Source organism: Bos mutus, chromosome 8 (genome assembly GCF_027580195.1).
Source record: "Bos mutus isolate GX-2022 chromosome 8, NWIPB_WYAK_1.1, whole genome shotgun sequence".
NCBI lineage: Eukaryota > Metazoa > Chordata > Mammalia > Artiodactyla > Bovidae > Bos > Bos mutus.
In genome coordinates, this window is record NC_091624.1 from 18,246,042 (window position 1) to 18,264,778 (window position 18,737).

At 43.8% G+C, this 18,737-nt stretch overlaps 1 protein-coding gene across 2 annotated transcripts in view; it reads left to right on the top strand.

Moving 5' to 3' along the window:
- Positions 1-18,737, top strand: part of ABCA1 (ATP binding cassette subfamily A member 1) — a 137,515-nt gene that overhangs the window by 8,088 nt on the left and 110,690 nt on the right. For both annotated transcript variants that reach the window (XM_070375179.1, XM_070375180.1), the window contains exon 2: positions 12,979-13,142. In XM_070375179.1, the coding sequence (XP_070231280.1) occupies positions 13,077-13,142 (66 nt within the window). In that variant the 5' untranslated portion in view covers positions 12,979-13,076. The remainder of the gene's footprint in view (positions 1-12,978; positions 13,143-18,737) is intronic.

Genomic DNA, 18,737 nt, shown 5'->3' on the forward strand with positions numbered 1-18,737 from the left:
GTCCGTCTAGTCAAAGCTATGGTTTTTCCAGTAGTCAGGTATGGATGTGAGAGTTAGACTATAAAGAAAGCTGAGCACTGAAGAATTGATGCTTTTGAACTGTGGTGTTGGAGAAGACTCTTGAGAGTCCCTTGGACTGCAAGGAGATCCAACCAGTCCATTCTGAAGGAGATCAGCCCTGGGATTTCTTTGGAAGGAATGATGCTAAAGCTGAAACTCCAGTACTTTGGCCATCTCATGCGAAGAGTTGACTCATTGGAAAAGACTCTGATGCTGGGAGGGATTGGGGGCAAGAGGAGAAGGGGACGACAGAGGATGAGATGGCTGGATGGCATCACTGACTCGATGGACGTGAGTCTCAGTGAACTCTGGGAGTTGGTGATGGACAGGGAGGCCTGGTGTGCTGCGATTCATGGGGTTGCAAAGAGTCAGATATGACTGAGCGACTGATCTGATCTGATCTGATCTGATAAAATAAGCTTGCTTTCTAAAGGCACTGACTCTGAAACTTGTTCTTACTTTGTTAAAAAAGGGAAATTAAGCACATGTTATAGAAGCATTGAAAAGAAGATCAAACAGAAACTTTCTCCTTAATACAGTTTTTACAAATCTAAAGTGCTGAAAAGAGCATTTTCTCATTGTGTGATTGAGTGTTTAATACTGTGCCTGACCATCCCCTAAAATCTTCTAAGTGGAATTTAAATATTGCTTAAATTCATCTCATAAACTTTCCTGCAATCGGGGAAATATTGAGGCTGCCGCGTTTTTCTGATGGTACACCTGATACAGAGACTAGTTAAATAATTTGTTCCTGGTTCACGTACTTCAGTAATGGCAGAGCTGGGGTTCAAACTTGAGTCTGAAACTCAAGCTGCAGGCAGTTTTCTTAGACTCAGAAGATCTTTTTTTAAATTTTAAAGTCTTTATTGAATTTGTTACAATTTGGTTTTGGTTTTCTGGTGGCCAGGCATGTGAGATCTTAGCTTCCCAACCAGGGATCGAACCTGCACCCCCTGCATTAGAAGGTGGTCTTAACCACTGGACTACTAAGGAAGTCCCCAGAAGATCTTCTACTCCAGTCTCCTTATATTCTGTGGCTCAGAGTGGTAGAATGGCTCGCCTAAATTCATTCCCTAGCAGTCAGTAACAGGAATTTAAAATCTTAACTTTTTGCTTCTTTAATCCAAGCTTCTTGCTACTGTATCAGAATTTAGGGTGGTATTTACAGTGTCCCTTTAGGAGAAAAAAAATTCAGTCTATAGGTCTGTCCTTTCAGCTTACAGTGGACACTGAATCTTTAATATTGAACTGGCCTCATTTATTCTATTGGTCCAATTTGAATCTTAATGGGTTTTTCAACTGGATTTTCTTTTTCTCTCAAATAAACACTGCTCTTTGGCTGTAAGTTCAAATCAAGGAAAGGCCCACAAAAGTCCCAAAGGTTGAGTCTTTCCCTGGGACCATTTTCTTCATGCAAAAGTAGAAAAACCTTGTGCTAATTTTGGCTGTTTAGGATTAATTGTGATTACCAGCAGTTTTTTAGCTTTTTAGTTTTCTTTTAACTTTAATGGTTGTGTTAATTATAGGAAGTACCTCGAGTTCAAGATAAGGAAAGCCTTTGGTCAAGTTGTGTTTCTTCAGTTGCCAGTCCTGTTACAGGACTTGCAAATTTAGTGGAATTAGTGCCATTTCCCCATTTCCAACTCTAGTCCCATTTCACATGGTCTCAGCATGGCTTTCTCCTTGGCTGTCTGACACTAGGTTCCAATGGCCTCCATTGAGGGGAGTGGATGTCCCCCTGGAGGCTGCAAAGACCAGCAAGGCACACTGTCCTCAGGTGGAACTCCACTGGGGACTCCATGCTCAAGTGATGTAGACACTTAGCATACAGTCGCTTGGGAGATGAGAGTGTGTGCATTTTAAAATGCCACTGTCAACTGCAGTTGATAAAAGAGGCTAGCAGGAGTTCTACCCAATAGTTTAGTTGCATCTTTCCTTGAGCATTTTGTTATCTGGCACATAAAATGTTTGATTTGTGAAGATCTTAATGACAGTAGCACTTTCAAGTACTCAGAATCATGATAACATTGAAATAATTCAGATCAATTTCCACTGGGAACATCCTTCCAGACCTCAAATAATGGAGCTCATGTTGCCAGTATTTTTTCTTTTTAAAAGCTAACATCCTTCATTTTTTGTTTTTCAGGTCAACTTGTGATCTTATTCCTCTGTAATTTAGCAAGGCAGTCAACAAAGTGGCTTGTTAGTTCAAGAGAAGGAGTTCAGTTTTGAAGTTGGGAGGGCAGGTTCGACCCTGTGCCTCTGTGCCTGTCCTGGAGCTCCTACTACATCCTCACCTAGCTGGTCAGCTGGTTCTTGCTGGGTTGCATCTTGGACACATGAGGCACCTTGGACAAATGACCTGTGCTAGCACTATCTCAAGAGCTGGTTGGTGAAAGGGGAGGTTCTGGACAAGATTGCCGGGTTTGGTCACATGTGAGCTAGAACTGGGAAAGAGCCACAGGTGAGATTACTTGTTCTGGCAAAAGTAAAAGGAATAAAGTGTTGAGGTTGAAAAATAGTATACAGGTTTTGATAAGCTTCATTGAGTGAGTTCTTGACTTGAGCCTATGAGTTTAGAGTTTGAGGCTCCTGACCAATGTTGACAGTTTTGTATTCATGGTTGAACCCCTAGGGGAGGTGTTCTTGTTAGTTGGCATGTTTACAGGGGTCTGGAGCCTCAGTCTGGGCAAATTACAGATTCTCCTTTGCTCACAAGAAGTACATGAAAATGAACGCCCTTACCAACAAATTCGAGTGACTTTGGGGAAGACCAAATTAGATGCAGTCCTGTTTAATCTGAATTTCTTTGAACGCAGCTGGAAAATTTGTCATGGTTTTGGGCTACCTGAGCTTGTCCTTTATGACATTTCTGATTTGCTACCGTGGTGAACCTGCTTTAACTAATTTTTCTCATCCCTGAGGTCTGACTTCAGAAGGCTTCACTCCACAAATGTGTACAAGCACCAAGTGGCTCTGGGCTCAGTGTGGCGTAGGACAGTAAGATGTTGAGATGGTCGCTTGCAGCCTGACTTACTGTGTAGCAGGGACCGTCGGAGTACTTAGTACACTGGAGGAGATGGTGGGAGAGCTGAAGAGATGAAGGAATAGATATAAGGCCCAGATCACAAATAGGTAATTGACCTGGAAGCTGGAGGAAGTAGTCTGGAGAACAAAACTGAGTGAGGTGCTGAAGACATGGAGAAAGGCAGCCTATGTGGAACAGAAGAGCTGACTGCTCCCAGAGCAGAAGAATAGTATACATATGTGGTAGGGGTCCCCAAATCGGGGGGGTTATGGTAAGACACTGGTAGAAATGGTACCAGGATACCAGCAAAACCCTTTCACATCTCCCACAGACCTGGGCATGCAGAAAGTTCCAATGTGTTTTGGAAAGTCCATTGGGGAAATAGTCCCTTCTGTGGACAGAGAAGGAAGAAGAGAGATTGCTTTAATATTAATAAACTGCCCACTTTGTGCCCCACCCGAGTGCTTTGGGGAAGCCCAGGTAGCTCAGTGGTAAAGAATTCACCTGCCAATACAGGAGACGCAGGAGACATGGGTTCGGGAAGATCCCTTGGAGGAGGAAACGACAGCCCACTCTAGTATTCTTGCCTGGAAAATCTCATGGACAGAGGAGCCTGGTGGGCTAGAGTTCATGGGGTCCCAAAGAGTCGGAGATGACTTAACACACACGCTGAGTACTTTACACTGTGAAGTCAGCTGCACTAATCATAGCTGCCATTTACTGGATACTTCTTTTGTCCCAAATAATGTTTTATATACATTATTTGTTCTATTTTATGGAGAGAATACAGGGACTCAATGCCTAGGGTCCCTGAGCTGGTGAGTAGCAGAGTCAGTATTCAAACCCCACTTTCTCTGACTCCAAAACCTCCTTTCTGTCTACCAGGCTATTTAATCCATGAAAATAATTAAGGACATCTGGGGAAGCTTGCTGCACGGCGACATAGGTCTACAGGAAGGGGAAGGCAGTGAAGGGATTTGGGTTTGTCTGTCCCCAAGTCCTTTGAGCACTTTCATAAAAATAAACTTTTTAGGCTGGGAGAAGTTTGAACATCTGAAGATGTTGCCCCTTCCAAGATGTAAAGCAAACAAAATGGTTTTTGCTGATATAGTCACTAAGCCTTTTATCCTAAAATGCTCTTGGAAAGCCCTCCTCCAACAACAGGGAACATTATCCAGTCAAAGTTTTCTGCAAATAAAGGATTGCTCATGGAGGCAGACTTGCGTGTGTTTCTGTATTACTCAGGGTGTTTGTCGCTTTTATAGTTCCTTCCCTGAGGACCCTCTAACTTTGGCATTATGATTGTGGTTGAGAAAAAAGTGTTTTCTACGTCATGTAATGTTGACAGGTATTTCATTTCTAGGGGAAAGGTTCCTTTTTCCTATATGCTACACACCTGCCACCAGGGAAAAAGCAAATAGTTGTATTGTTTGCTGAAGTCTTCCTTTCAGGGTTGCTCTGTGTTTGTTTAGTGGAAATCAGCAGCATAAGAAGGGCTGTCTCTAACATTTTGTCAGAATTTCTCCATAATTCTACAATGATGAAACAAGAACTTGAGGACAGGATGGATTTGCTTTCAGAAACTCTGGTTGTCAGTTTTGGAAGTTCTGAGACTGTTTTAGCTGCTAGCAACTGGACTGTTGAGAGTGATAAATAGGATCTTTGGTTGTCCAAATATCAGCAACATGATAGAAATAGATTTAAACTTTTTGAATCCCCTTTAAAATAGAATTGTTGACAGCATGAGGATTGTGCTTCTCAAAGGCTCATTATGGATTTGTACAGTATTCAGGTATTTCTTCTAACTTTTCAGTTTTTGTGTATTCCTGTCATAGCCCTCATTTTGAAAATTAGCCATTAGCAAATACTTTCATCCAGGAAATTGAATATATGTTCCAGGGTGAAACAAGAATGTGCAGTTATATATAAACTTACTGTCACTAATAATCAAGTATGATACATTCGGTACTTAAAATTCCCCTTGAGTTACAAATTGTTATAATTAATAAAATTCATTAGATCTATATATTTTTAAGATATTTATTTATTTGGCCGTACTTGGTCTTCGTTGTGATATGTGAGACTGAGTTCTCTGACCACAGATCCTGCCTGGGCCCCCTGCATCGGGAATGTAGGATCTTACCCACTGGACCACCAGGAAAGTACTGAATCTGTATTTTTAAAACAGGTCTTGTGATAGCAGAGCCTCTTCTAGAATGACAGGAATCTTCTAGAATGATAGAATCACTTCCTTTTATCTGTGACTTTTATCTTGGAGGATTTCTTACATCATTTTTTCTCTTTAAATTTGAGTATTAAGATGTTATGGTATAAGTAGGAACGCAGTTTCAGGGGTCACCAAGTACCAGCCCATGACCTTTCTGCAGGCCTCTAAGGGCTTAGTGGCAGCTAAGGACAGTTTCCCTGAGTCGTGAGTCTACAGTGTGTCTGGAGAGTGCGAGGGGATAGAATTTAAGGATTAGCATGAATGGCCTATGGGTAGAGAGCTCGGTGACAACTGGAGGCCAGAAAAGAAACTAAGGCAGTTAAAATAACTTCAGGCTTAATAAAGTTGATGGCTATCTTGGGAGAAATCATGGGGAGACTTTCCAAGTCGCCTTCTTCCACCACGGCAGGCATGCCCTGTCATCCGTCAGCCACGGGTGCAAAGAGCCTGTTCCAGCCTGGTTTTAACCTCACTATCATTTTCCATAAATGTGGCTACTGATCTGGAGACATACACTCAGAGAGGCAATTAAAAAACAGACCTTTTCCAAAGAAGCATGCTCTGGTGGTCTTACAGGTTTCTTATCTTCAATTCTACAGAAAGCTCTACACCTCTCTGGAGATGAGATGCAGCAGTACCTGTGATCCTTGTATTTGCATCAGCATCTGAGGAAGAGGTCATTAGTTGAGCTTTAGTGCCAACACATTTACTACAGTTCGTATGTTATGTAGTTATATTCTGCCTTAAATCTACCTCTTGCTTTTGTTACTGGCTAGTTATTTATTGGCATAGGATATCCAGAAACAGTTTCATCAGGAGAGATTTCAACTTCTGTCTCCCTTCTGGAAACTATAGGGAAATTTGTCTAACAAAGAAGAACACACACATACTTATTTATTAATTTGTTTAGAGAAAGAGCTATCATAAAACCACTGTTTTTGAAAAATGAAAGTCAGTTGCTGGCTGCATATTCTGTGTATATGAGCTATTTGGGTAGAACTGATAGGAGAAGTATGTTCAGAAGAATAAACAGAGTTGTAGGAGGAATGCAGTAGTGGGAAGCTAGGAGCAGTTGTTGACAAAGTTATTTCTGGAGAAACCTGGAGGCCAGTTCCAACTCTTGGGGGTGAGTCTGGGCAGGCCCCTTGCTTTTGGTGGGCCTTGGCTTCTCTGTAAGATTGGGGTGTGGTGGGAGTGGGTCTCCAAAGCTGCAATGACCTCTTTCTATCAGCTGGGGGTTGGCCTTGTGCAAGCTTGTCCTCTTCTGCTTCGAGGGGCCGACTTCTCAGCTCCACTGAGAAATGGCAATTGTGTGGTTCCCAGTAGAGACTGGCCTTTCTTGGAATGAGCAGGTAGGAGGTTCCCTGCCCCCCTTAGATGGAAGCTCAGCCTATGTGCTTGCAGTGCTCTTGTAGGAAGGAAAAAGACCAACCAACCCTTTGTTACTGCACAAACTGAGTTTTGGATGGTAGTGAAAACATGTGCGGTTTTTTTCCTTACTGCATTTCTGTAGACAGATTTAATGTTTTGGAAGGGTAGAAGGCAGTCACGGGATATAGTTCCTGTTTTCCTTTTGACGTCAGTCCATGGGAAAAAATCTTCCCACCTTGTCTTTTTAGCTTGTCTGCTTCTTTCTCTTCCTTTCTTCTTCTCTCATCTTTCTTTGAAACTTACGTGTGAATTCAAAAGGGCTGAACATTTTGGCAAGGATGGGGGTTGGAGGAGCAGTGCAGTAGCTGCTGACTGGAATCATCATTGCCCCCTTGGCACCAGGCTTCCTGTGAACCTCTACTCTTTTTCTTTTGCCACAATTGCTGAGTCTGCCTGGCATTTCATATTTTGATTTAGGGAAAAGTTAAAAGAATTCACAATCCCAGCTGTCACTTGGTGACCCCTTTGCCAGTAGCATGTGGCACATTCTCATTTCACTAACCTAAAGAAAAGAATTACCCACCTATCATTACTCTCTTTGCTCTGCTTTATTTTTCTTCATTATTCTTATCACCCACTGCCTTAACAACAATCCTACTGTTATTTGTCAGGTCTTTTTCCACCTTGCTAGAAGTTCCGTGAGAACACTTTTGTTCATTGCTGAATCTCCAATGTCTGGGACAGCACCTGCACATAATAGGTATTCAATAAATATTTGCTGTGGCTAATGGAAGCTAATGGAGAAGGAAATGGCAACCCACTACAGTGTTCTTGCCTGGAGAATCCCAGGGACGGGGGAGCCTGGTGGGCTGCTGTCTATGGGGTCGCACAGAGTTGGACACGACTGAAGCGACTTAGTAGTAGTAGTAGTAGTAATGGAAACCTTGCAGAGTTAAGGCTGCAGTTTGTGGAATGAACAGGAGTTGAAGATTTTAGTCATCATTGAGTTTCCTAGAGAATCACACAATACTCAAGCTTTACACCATACAGTTCTTATTTCTTCCAAGGCATGATTTGACTTGTGGAATATGTTAATTATTATCATAGAACACATTTTTTTTTGGGAGGGGGAGGAGATCATTGACATATAATTTACATGTGGTTAAATTTAGCCTTTTTTACAGGTATAGTTTGAAGAGTTTTGATACATCCGTGTAGTATATGTATAACCACTGCCACAACCATGGTGTGGAATACATCTATCACTCAGTGCTTCTGACAGTCTGTCCTCTCCCCTACCCACTGGCAACCAGGGATCTGATTTCTGCCCCCATTGTTTCACCTTTCCAGAATGTCATATAAGTAGATTCATATAGTATGTAGTCTTTTGTGTCTGACTTTTTTCCCTTAGCATAAGGCTTTTGAGATTTCTCCCATGCTGTTGAACGTATTAGTAGTGTGGTCCTTTTTTATTGCTGAGTAGTATTCCATTTTCAGAGAAGGCAATGGCACCCCTCTCCAGTACTCTTGCCTGGAAAATCCTATGGACAGAGGAGCCTGGTAGGCTGCAGTCCATGGGGTCACTGAGGGTCGGACACGACTGAGCGACTTCACTTTCACTTTTTACTTTCATGCATTGGAAAAGGAAATGGCAACCCCCTCCAGTGTTCTTGCCTGGAGAATCCCAGGGACGGGGGAGCCTGGTGGGCTGCTGTCTCAGGGGTCGCACAGAGTCGGACACGACTGAAGTGACTTAGCAGCAGTAGCAATATTCCATTTTAATTTATTCACTGATTTATGGATCTTTGGATTGCTTCCAGTTTGGACTATTCTGTGTAAGACTTCTATGGATGTTCACATACAGCTCTTTGTGTGAACGAATGCCATCATTTCTTTCGGGCAAATACCTAGGACAGGATGGTTGGGCTGTATCATAAGTCTGTGTGTAATTTTACAAGAAACCACCAGAGTATTTAACAAAGTGGCTGTTCCATTTTCATTCCTACAAGCAGTATATGATAGTGCCAGTTGCTACTCATACTTTAAAATTTAAAAACTTGTAGTAGTTCCAATGGGTATGTAGTGGTATCTCATTGTGGTTTTAATTTTCATTTCTCTGCAGCTAATAATTGCTTATTTGAGAAGGTCATGGTTTAGCAGGCTGTGGCATTCTCTAGGTATTTAATAATTTTAAAATACCAGTGGCATTTGAAGTGAAAATTTCTTTTAAAAAATTGGCCAAAGATCTAATTGGTCACTTCCATGAGGTCATACTGTACAAAAAAGGTTGGGGTGTGGACACTATGTCAAATTTTGGCCACGGGTGATTCACCTGGGTGACTGATGTGGAGACCAGAAGAGGACATGCCTAGGACTTGGCATGAAGGTGGGGAAAAGCAGGTTTCTTGGCTCCTCTGGCCTTGGGAGGGCCTGCTCCATCCTTAGCTAAACCGGTGTTTGTGGGAAGCCAACCTAGATTCAGTGCCACTTTCCTGGATATCCCAGGAGTCACCAGCAACCCTCGTGGCTGTCCCCAGTGTGTGATGAACATAGAGCCCCCTCCCTGCGGACAATTTGTCTTAATCAGTTAATCAAGCTTGAGAAATCGGTTACCACAGGCCCAGGAGTGCCACCACCCTTCCATCCTGAATCCCTATTTCTCATGTCCATCTCTTAGTTAATTAATTAAGCAAATATTCCCTGAAGGCTTACTCTGTGCCTTATACTGTTTTGCATGTTGGGGAAAACTGCGATGAAGAAAGAGAAATTATCCTGTGGACTCAGAAAGTGGCAAAAACGATGCAAGGGAAAACAGAGGCTGCCGTGAGTGCATCTCGGAGGGGTTTTTAACCAGATGTCTGTGCAGGGGAGGTATCAGGACAGGATCCTACGGTTGAGGAAGATTCAGCCTGGCTGACAGTTCTGGAAGCAGCAGTTTAGGACAGGGAACATGCAAGAGGCCCAGTGGTGGGAAAGAGGGCTGCCCATTTGGAGCCATGAGTAGTTTTCTGGGGCTTGGTTTAGAAAGTGGGGAGTGGTGAGAGAGGAGGCTGGAGTCATTGGGGAGACCAGCTAAACCAAGGTGAGGACTGCACTTTATCCCCAGGGCAGTGGAGTGCTGACAAAGGCAGTTTTAAGTGGGAGAGTGGCTTGTTTGGAGCTTTGGTTTAGTGGCATCACTTTGGTTTCTCTGTGATAAATGGATGGAGGGGGCAAGACTGGAGGCAGGGAGTTCAGGGAAGTGGCTGTTGTGGTCGTCAGGAGCCGGAAGAGGGTGGCCTATTGACTGGCCATGACTGTGAAGTGGGACGCTTTCCAACCAGTAACTGGAAATGTGCACAGGGGCAGAAATGAGTGTGCTACTAGCTTTGAAGCATTGAGAAATCTAGTCAATACATAGTACGGCCTTCTTTTTGGTTTTGGTTTGTTTGTTTGCTTCCTTGGAAAACTGATGTAGAAATGTCCCTTTGGCCCCAGTTACCTGAGCAGAGGATTTGGGCATTGCCAAAACCTCCTCTTTGGATAAAATTGCTCCCAGCAGTGGTCACCGTGTTCTGAGGTGGGAGGAGGGAATTATGCAAGAGGCCCAGGGCTATGCCAAGGTGGGTAGGAAAGTGGGGCAGGTACCCAGCGAAGCCAGAGCGATACCTTCCACCGCTGCATAGGCTACTTTTGCTGACGTCTCTGCGTGTCTCCTGGAGGGTCTCTGAAGCCAGGATCTGTGTCTGGAAATGCAGAAACCCCGCTTTAGGAAAACACTCTCCAGAAAGCTTCCTCCTGGCCGTTCTCGTCTCGCGCCCATTCTGCAGAGGTGTGTCTTCTTTTCTTCTGAGATTCTCCACTCAGATTTAGGGGATTCTGTGTCCTGGTTTGAGCCTGAGGGTCTTTAACACTAGGCCATTCTGATTTCAACCTAGATTCAGTGCCACTTTCCTGGATATCCCAGGAGTCACCAGCAACCCTCACGGCTGTCCCCAGTGTGTGGTGATCATAGAGCCCCCTTCCTGCAGACAACTTGCCTTAATCAGTTAATCAAGCTTGAGAAATCGGTTACCACAGGCCCAGGAGTGCCACCACCCTACTTCGCCCCTCCTACCTTGTCAGAAACCCATGATGGGTTTGCTAAAAAATGCTGCTGTTGCTAAAAATAATGGAGTAGAAAAGAATGTTTGGACAGGAGATAACCATTTCTCTGTAAGAGGTAGGGATGGACCAGAGAAAGAAGAGTGGGGAGGAGGGAGCTCATTTCTTTGCCACTTACAGTGTGCTGTGTACTTTGCTGGGGAACTTATATGTTTATTTATATTGTCTCATTGACGATTGAATATCCATTGAATATCCTGCAAGGTAGGTATTGTCACCCCCATTTTACACTGAGGAAATTGATACTCAGAGGGCATAAAGTTTTGGCTAAGGGCATGTAGTTAAGAAGCTGGGCCTAATTCCTGTCTAAGCTGTCTTTCTTTTTTAAATTATACACTTATGTTCCAACCTCCTCATTGTTACCTTGGGGACCTGAAAAGATGTGTGTAGCTTCTAAATCAACTAAGTGATTCCTGGAGAGCACCTTTTGCATCCGGAAAATCTAGCTAATTATTTATTTCAGTGTTTCTGGGATGCAAGCCCTGTCCCAGGCCACTTACAAAATGATTTAGGATTATAAGCACGAAGCTCACAACCAAATTCTGGCTCTCAGTGCTCAGAGAGACCAGTGGCCATCTTTAAATAACAAACTGTGGATGGATACAGTGCTAGTTTAATTATTTTTAGTGAGAAATTTTGGGGGGAAGGGCATCTGTGTCCATCTACAGGTTTGCTGAGCAAGTGATAAAAGAAAGGTCCTAAGGCTTGACTCTTTCAGAGGAATCCCTGATTTGTTGGCTTATCAATGAGTGAATTAAAATATATACTAGTAGAGTCAGTGATTCTTTTCAGACACTGTAGACTGCTTACATTCCCTTTTCTTTTGTAGAAGTTTTTAATCCAAGTCCTTGTGGTGTGGGGGCCAAGAGGGCAAAGTCCTGCTAGAGGTTGACCTTTGCGTTGAGGTCCCTTTGGACTCACAGACTTTTAGTCCAGTCCTTAATTTTGTATCCACAAGCGGACACTACATTCTTAGCCCTTTCTGCTGTTTGTTCCTCCTGCCTAATCTCCCATCCCCACCTCCATTCCTCCAGAGACCACAATGATTAAATGAGCCATTTTAGAGGTAAAGTTGGTTTCTTATTTCTGCTAAAAGTTCCTGGCTGTGAAGTGGTATCAGGGCTTAGCTTTGACCTATGTATCCCTCCCTTCTTCCAGTTTCTATTTTCTGCCTTTTCCCTAGCTTTAATTTTACTGTGACTACTGGGATTACTCCAGCATTAAATAAGTACTGTTGTTGAGGGGCAGCTGGGACACACAGAAAGTTGTATCCCCTGTATATGAGAGCCTCCCCTTCCCCCAGCATGGCAAAACAGTCCTCCAAGGAGGCATCTGTGACACCTGGCGAGGAGTAGGTGGGCCCTGCATGCAGGTGCAGGTGGAGCAAGGCCAGAAGTGTGCATATGTCCAGACAGTGGGAACTTGTCAGTTTCACGGGCGATGCTCTCTGCCTGCCTTGGCTGCCTTGTTTTACTCCATGGGATATTGGTTTCTCTCCACACACATAGAACACTAGGGGTTGTCCTCCTCACTTGGGAGCTGGGTGTCTATGGCATTTCCTTGGTGTGTACTCACAGTCATCTAAGACACGCTGTGATGTTTCAGATTAGGAAACTTTCTATCAGTGGTGCCATTTATCATTGGAAGGACTCAACTTTGTGGCGAGATGAAAATGTAGTCTGCAGCAAATTTCAGACAATAGTGTTAAGTCACTCCAGGTTCAAGGCAAAATTTATAAATGCTGCTGACATTTTCTGAGAAGGAAGGCATTTTCTTAGAGAAGGGAGGCAGGTCTCTGGGATTCCAGTATGCCATTTGCAGCTCTGGTGTTTTGGGCACATAAGATTGATCACTTAGGTCTGCCTTCAATTTTTCATTTTTTTCAAGTTTTCATTCCCAGTGGTCACATCAGTGGAGCTCAAGTGATTTGGATAATAATGACTTACTCACAGGCTAACGCCAGAATAGCTCCAGCATCCCTATTTAGCAGAGACCCAAGGCTGGAAGTCGGGGACTCATGCCTTATGGAGAGGCAGTCATGAGACAGAACTGGGTGTTGAAGGCTCAGGTGAGGGGGCTGGTGCAACAGCCCTCACTGGCGTATGGCTTTGCAGCAAAAACTAACATCCCCTCTTGCTTTATCTTTCAGTTAATGACCAGCCACAGCGTCCCTGCTGTGAGCTCCAGCCACTTCCTTCCCGGGCTCCCGAGCCTCACGCAGGCTGCTGTGGTGCTGGCTGAGGTAACATGGCTTACTGGCCTCAGCTGAGATTGCTGCTGTGGAAGAACCTCACTTTCAGAAGAAGACAAACAGTAAGCCTGGGTTTCTCCGGGGGTGAAGAAGGGGGTGGGAAAGAGATTCTTATTTATTTATTTTTTTTAATTTACTTATTTTAATTGGAGGATAATTCCTTTACAGTATTGTTCTTCTTGGTTTTCTTAAGGTGATTGAATGTGTCTGGCCCTGGTGGACCCAGGACTGGGTGGGGTCCTGATTTAGCTAGCCCTGTCTCTTATCATAGGAGGCAGATTTGCAACCAGGTGGCGATCATAGCTTTGGTTTGTGCTAGTGCCCAGGCCTAAGTTCAGACCCCTGGAACCTGGCACACATGCCCCTTGGCCATCTTACTCCTAACTTTTGCTGCAGCCCTGGGGGCTGTTTGGCTCTTCAAGAGCTCCTAATGGTCTGGGTGGTGGAGTTGAAGTGAGTTCATGGCCCAGCTCTTAGAGGTCAGAGACTGAATCTTTTAGTATGGACTTCCCCGTTTCAGCTTGGACTGTGAGCCTGGAGGAATACAAAACGGATTTGTTTTATTTCTGCGGAGGGTACTATGCCATTCACTTCTGGATGAGACAGTGATCCTTTCAAGAACCCTGAGAATACCATCTCTGCTGCTGCTGCTGCTGCTAAGTCGCTTCAGTCATGTCTGACTCTGTGCGACCCTGAGACGGCAGCCCACCAGGCTCCCCCATCCCTGGGATTCTCCAGGCAAGAACACTGGAGTGGGTTGCCATTTCCTTCAATGCATGAAAGTGAAAAGTGAAAGTGAAGTTGCTCAGTCGTGTCTGACTCTTCGAGACCCCATGGACTGCAGCCTACCAGGCTCTTCCGTCCATGGGATTTTCCAGGCAAGAGTACTGGAGTGGGGTGCCATTGCCTTCTCCGATACCATCTTTAACACTCGGTAAATGATATTTTTCTGTGAGAAGGTACAAACTATAAGGCCCGGAGATTTCTCTGAAGCTCCGATATCAGCTCTTGGCTTCTCCCTCCCTGAACACCCCTAGAGATCCTGTCTGGTCTCCTGCGTTTAGCCACACCTCTCTATAGTTGACTTCTAAATGTCTGTTTCCTGCCCTGCGTTTTTTCCTGAATTCAAAGCCTATATCCCCTTTTGGCTGTCCTCATGAAGTGTAACACATCTGCAACAGAAATGACCATCCTCTTTAGACTCAAAGAGCCATAAGGGATCTTGGAGATAACTTAATTCACTGTTTCTGAAACTAGACTAATGCCGGCCCTTCTTTAAAAGAACAAATATGTCAAAGTCCCCTCATGTTCACTAAACATTTTTTATTATAATGTTACGTGAATATGTACGTATGTGAAACTAGATATAAGCCCCTTATTCATATAGACTGTCATGGAAACATATGACCTATACAGACTTATAAATTAAGTGCAAACAAAACTGCAGAACCAGTACAGTTCAAATTAACACTGTTAATGTAGTAAGGCGACTGACACTGTTTGAAGCCATATTTGACACTGTTTGAAGGCAACAGTGTGACTATGGTAGTGAACACTTATTTGTTTGAGTTTGGACAGTATATTACCATGCACTTTTCCAATGACTTTGGAATTTTTCCAAGTCAGTTTTCCAATGACTTTCCAATTTTTCCAGCGACTTTCATTGGTTATCATTTGCTTTCATTTGGTCCAGTCTCATCATTCACAAATTGCTTCTGCATCTGTGCCTTTCTCATTGGTCTGCTGCAATTATATTGGTGCTAAAGTGAAGTTGCTCAGTTATGTCCGACTCTTTGCAACCCCACAGACTGTAACCTACCAGGCTCCTCCGTCCATGGGATTTTCCAGGCAAGAATACTGGAGTGGGTTGCCATTTTCTTCTCCAGGGGATCTTCCCAACCCAGGGATCGAACCCGGGTCTCCTGCATTGTGGGCAGACGTGTTTACCATCTGAGCCACCAGGGAATATTGGTGCTAACACAATGGCAAACACAAATAGAAACTTAGACTCGTGATCTTGTGCCAGAACTTGGTTGTAAAGTAGGCATTCAGAAAATCCAGGTATGTTTATTCATATTTCCTTAGATAACCATTGAAATGAAAACACAAAGTGTTGAAAATTCTGACAGAGAACTCATATAATCCCTCATGAAATTATATATATTATTTGTATATATATACTAGTTTGAGAAACACTGACTTTTCAGTCCCTTATATTATATGTAGGGAGCTGAATCCCAAGGTCACTTAATGAGACAGTAGGAACTAGAATTTATGCATCCTATATGTCTTGATAATAATAATAATGATATTAAAATATAACAGTATATAATATATATATAGTATAAATATAGTAAAAGCAAACACTTAGATTGCACTTCCATGTACTAGCCACTAAAGTGAATTGTTAACTAGATTAATCCTTTTAAGATCCACAAGGACTGTTGTTTCCTTATAACACAATATGCTATTGTGTTATAACTGGGGAACTTAAATCACAGAGAGAATATAAGTAATTTGTCTGAGGTTCACACTGCTAGTCAGGGGCATATGTAGTGTTCAGTTCTAAATAATCTGACTCTAGAGTTGGTTCTCTAAATCACTATGTCAGATTGCTCTTCAGTGGTATTATTATTTTTTCTAGCTTCAGTCTCAACATCTTGAAGTTTCTGACCTCTTCCTTACCTTTGTCCCCGCCTCCCACAGCTGTGCCCAGGCCCTGGTGTATTCATTTCCTAATCTCATTTCTTAGCTACTCTGTGGTCCCTTGTCTCTTCTTATCATGTTGGCAGCAGCCCATGTGATGGGGAACTGTCTTTGCTGTGCTGTGTCTGTTAGCCAGTGAGTAGTGGAAAGAACTGTATCATCTTAGTAAGGCAAGGTCTCAAGCCCAAACCTGTCATTTTACAGATAAAGCGGGGAAGGGATTTCCCCACAGTCAACTAATGAATCCGGAGCACAGGGTCCCAGAACAGAACTTGGGATTGGGCCATCCAGACTGGGCTAGTGTGTGTTAGTCTTGCTGCTTCTTGCTCAATATTGCTTATCCGTTTAAAAAGAGCCACAATTAGAGAGATAGGCAGGCTTCATAAAAGGCAATTTTTGGCCCTGTGGCAGAGTTCTTATTGAAGGGGAAGTAAGACATAGCATCCTGACACAGAAGGACTTTTTTAGATATACACCTACCGTCTGCCAGCTTGTCTGCCTTACCTCCCTTCCTGATGTCTACAGGAAATGTGTTTTGCCGAACTAGAAAAAAAAGGTGGTTTATTTCAGGTTGCAGAAGTTTAGGTTGTCAGGGTTGGAAAGATCTGACCTGACCCTTGTACAGTTGATGGGAATGGGGTTTCAGCTGTGGGGCAGGGGGTCCAGAGTGGATCAGTCATGGAAGTAGCACCAGATTCAATTTCCTGATGGCCCTAGAGGCACAAGTTCTTTTGAGCAGGCTTTGCCTTATCTGCACAGGAGGTTTAATACCTATGGATCTCAAGTGCTGGCTGTAGCTATTTCCCAGTCCAAATAGCTTGGATCTATAGATATATTGATTGTAGACAGTGAAACCTGTTTAGGGTCTTGGTACCACATTGTTAGCTCAGGACATGCCCTGCCCTGTAGGCAGGGGAAGGAGTTAGCAGCTCCATGACAGTTCTCACCTACAGTGTACAGAATCCTTGCTTAATTTTCCCCTTCAGAGATCCTGGATGTACTGGCTTGGCTCCATAGCCTCGCACTGGGGATATGCTTAACGAGCGTTTGCTCAGTGAGGGGTGAATGTGTTAAATGGGCCATTAGTTTATAGATCTTGAGGAGGCGCCCCTGCTAGAGGGGCCGCACGTGCAGGGAGACAGGAAGATGTAGGAGCTGGGTGCTGAACAGTAGACCCCAGCGCCACCTTCTTGAAAGGTGGCCATTTGCTCGTTCACTCTGTGTCCTCATTTGCTAATGAATTTGGGGGACCTCTTTTCTTGTGCCCCCATTATGCAGACTCATGGGGACCATCAGCCAGGGATAGCTTTCCGCTGCTCCTGCTGCTCCTGTTAGGCAAAGAATACATTGAAAATGAGTTGCATAAGTGGGGTGCAAAGCTCAGTTTGGGTCCAAAGTAACAGTTAACTTGTGTGGGTGGTGGTCAGTGAGCACAAACAGGGTTTGGGACAGGAAAGGTGAGGGGCTTCGGAGTTCTCCGGATCCCCATCTGGTTTTAGGCTGAGCCAGAGACAAGGTCCCTGTGGAACAGATGGTACAGAATATGGCCGTATGGCCTTTCTTTTTTGCCTTTGCTGTTAATTTTCTCACTTAGATCTGTTTAGCCATGTGGCTGAGGAAATAGACAATTTTAATTTCTGCGTATTTTAGAGTACCAATATTTGGGCACTATTCAGTGACAAGGAATAAGCAATCAAATAAATACAACTTGAGTCCTCATTTAAGAGCCACTGGAGAATTTTACAGTGTACATGCAAACTTTCAGCATTCCCTCCCAGCTTCCAGTTTCACCTGATACATTTCTTCCCTGTCCTTAGTTATGGCTTGGCAGTGCTGGTTCAAATCCAACTAATAATTCTAATTACTATCTGATTTTAATTCAATTCTAATTCCAGCTTGGCCACTATCTGCCTTAATGGCTTAGGGAAACTCATTTTCCCTGATTTTTAGTTTCCCCTTCTATGGAATGAGGACAATTAGCACAAATAGCCATTTATTGTTTCCTTTGAATAAATATTTACTAAACATCTACTGCATGTAAGACAGTGTCCTGGGTGTACAGTGGTGAAGCAGACAGGCAGGATCCCTGCTGTCATAGAGCTTACAGTTCAGCCAGGAAAGCAGATATGAAGCGTGTTGTCCCATAAGTAGAAATATCATAGCTGTGGTAAGTGCTATAAAGGAAAAAAAAAAAACTGTCCTACTATGTCAGTTACCACTAGGCTGTGGGTAGGGACTTAATTTAGAATGAAAGGTCATGACATTTAAGCTGAGAGCCTTGATGTTTAAGCAGCAGTTAGCCAGGGAAAGATCAGGAGCTCAGCCATCCAGGCACTGGCTTCTGGGCAGAGAGACAGGGTGTGAAGGCCACGTGCCTAATGCATGTCCTGGAGCCAAGGGACTGGGGCACCAGTGGCACTGAAGGAAGACTGGCTGCGGGTGAGTTGGGAGTCGGCAGGGTCAGGTCATGGAGCTGACGAAGGACAGTTGAATTTTATATAATGTGCAAAAGGAGTCCCTGAGGTAGGTAGGTCATGATGACGAGGGTCAGATTGTGTGGTCCTTGGCATTGAGAGGACTTGAAGGATGACAGCCTAAGCATATACATGTACCATTTTGTGCTCTGTTTTTGGGCTTCCCAGGTGGCCTCGCGGTAAAAAATCCACATGCCAGTACAGGAGACACAAGAGACTCGGGTTTGATACTTGGGTTGGGAAGATCTCCTGGAGGAGGGCACATATTCTTGCCTGGAAAATTCCATGGGCAGAGGAGCCTGAGTGGCTATGGTCCATGGGGTCATGAAGAGTCAGACATGACTGAAGCAACTTAGCATGGCATGTATGTTGCGTATTTCCAAATAATCTTCATATTATAATAATTATGATTCTTGATGTGTAGGTTGTGTTTTATACTTTTGAAAGTACTCTTGTACCTGTTATCTTCTTGATTTT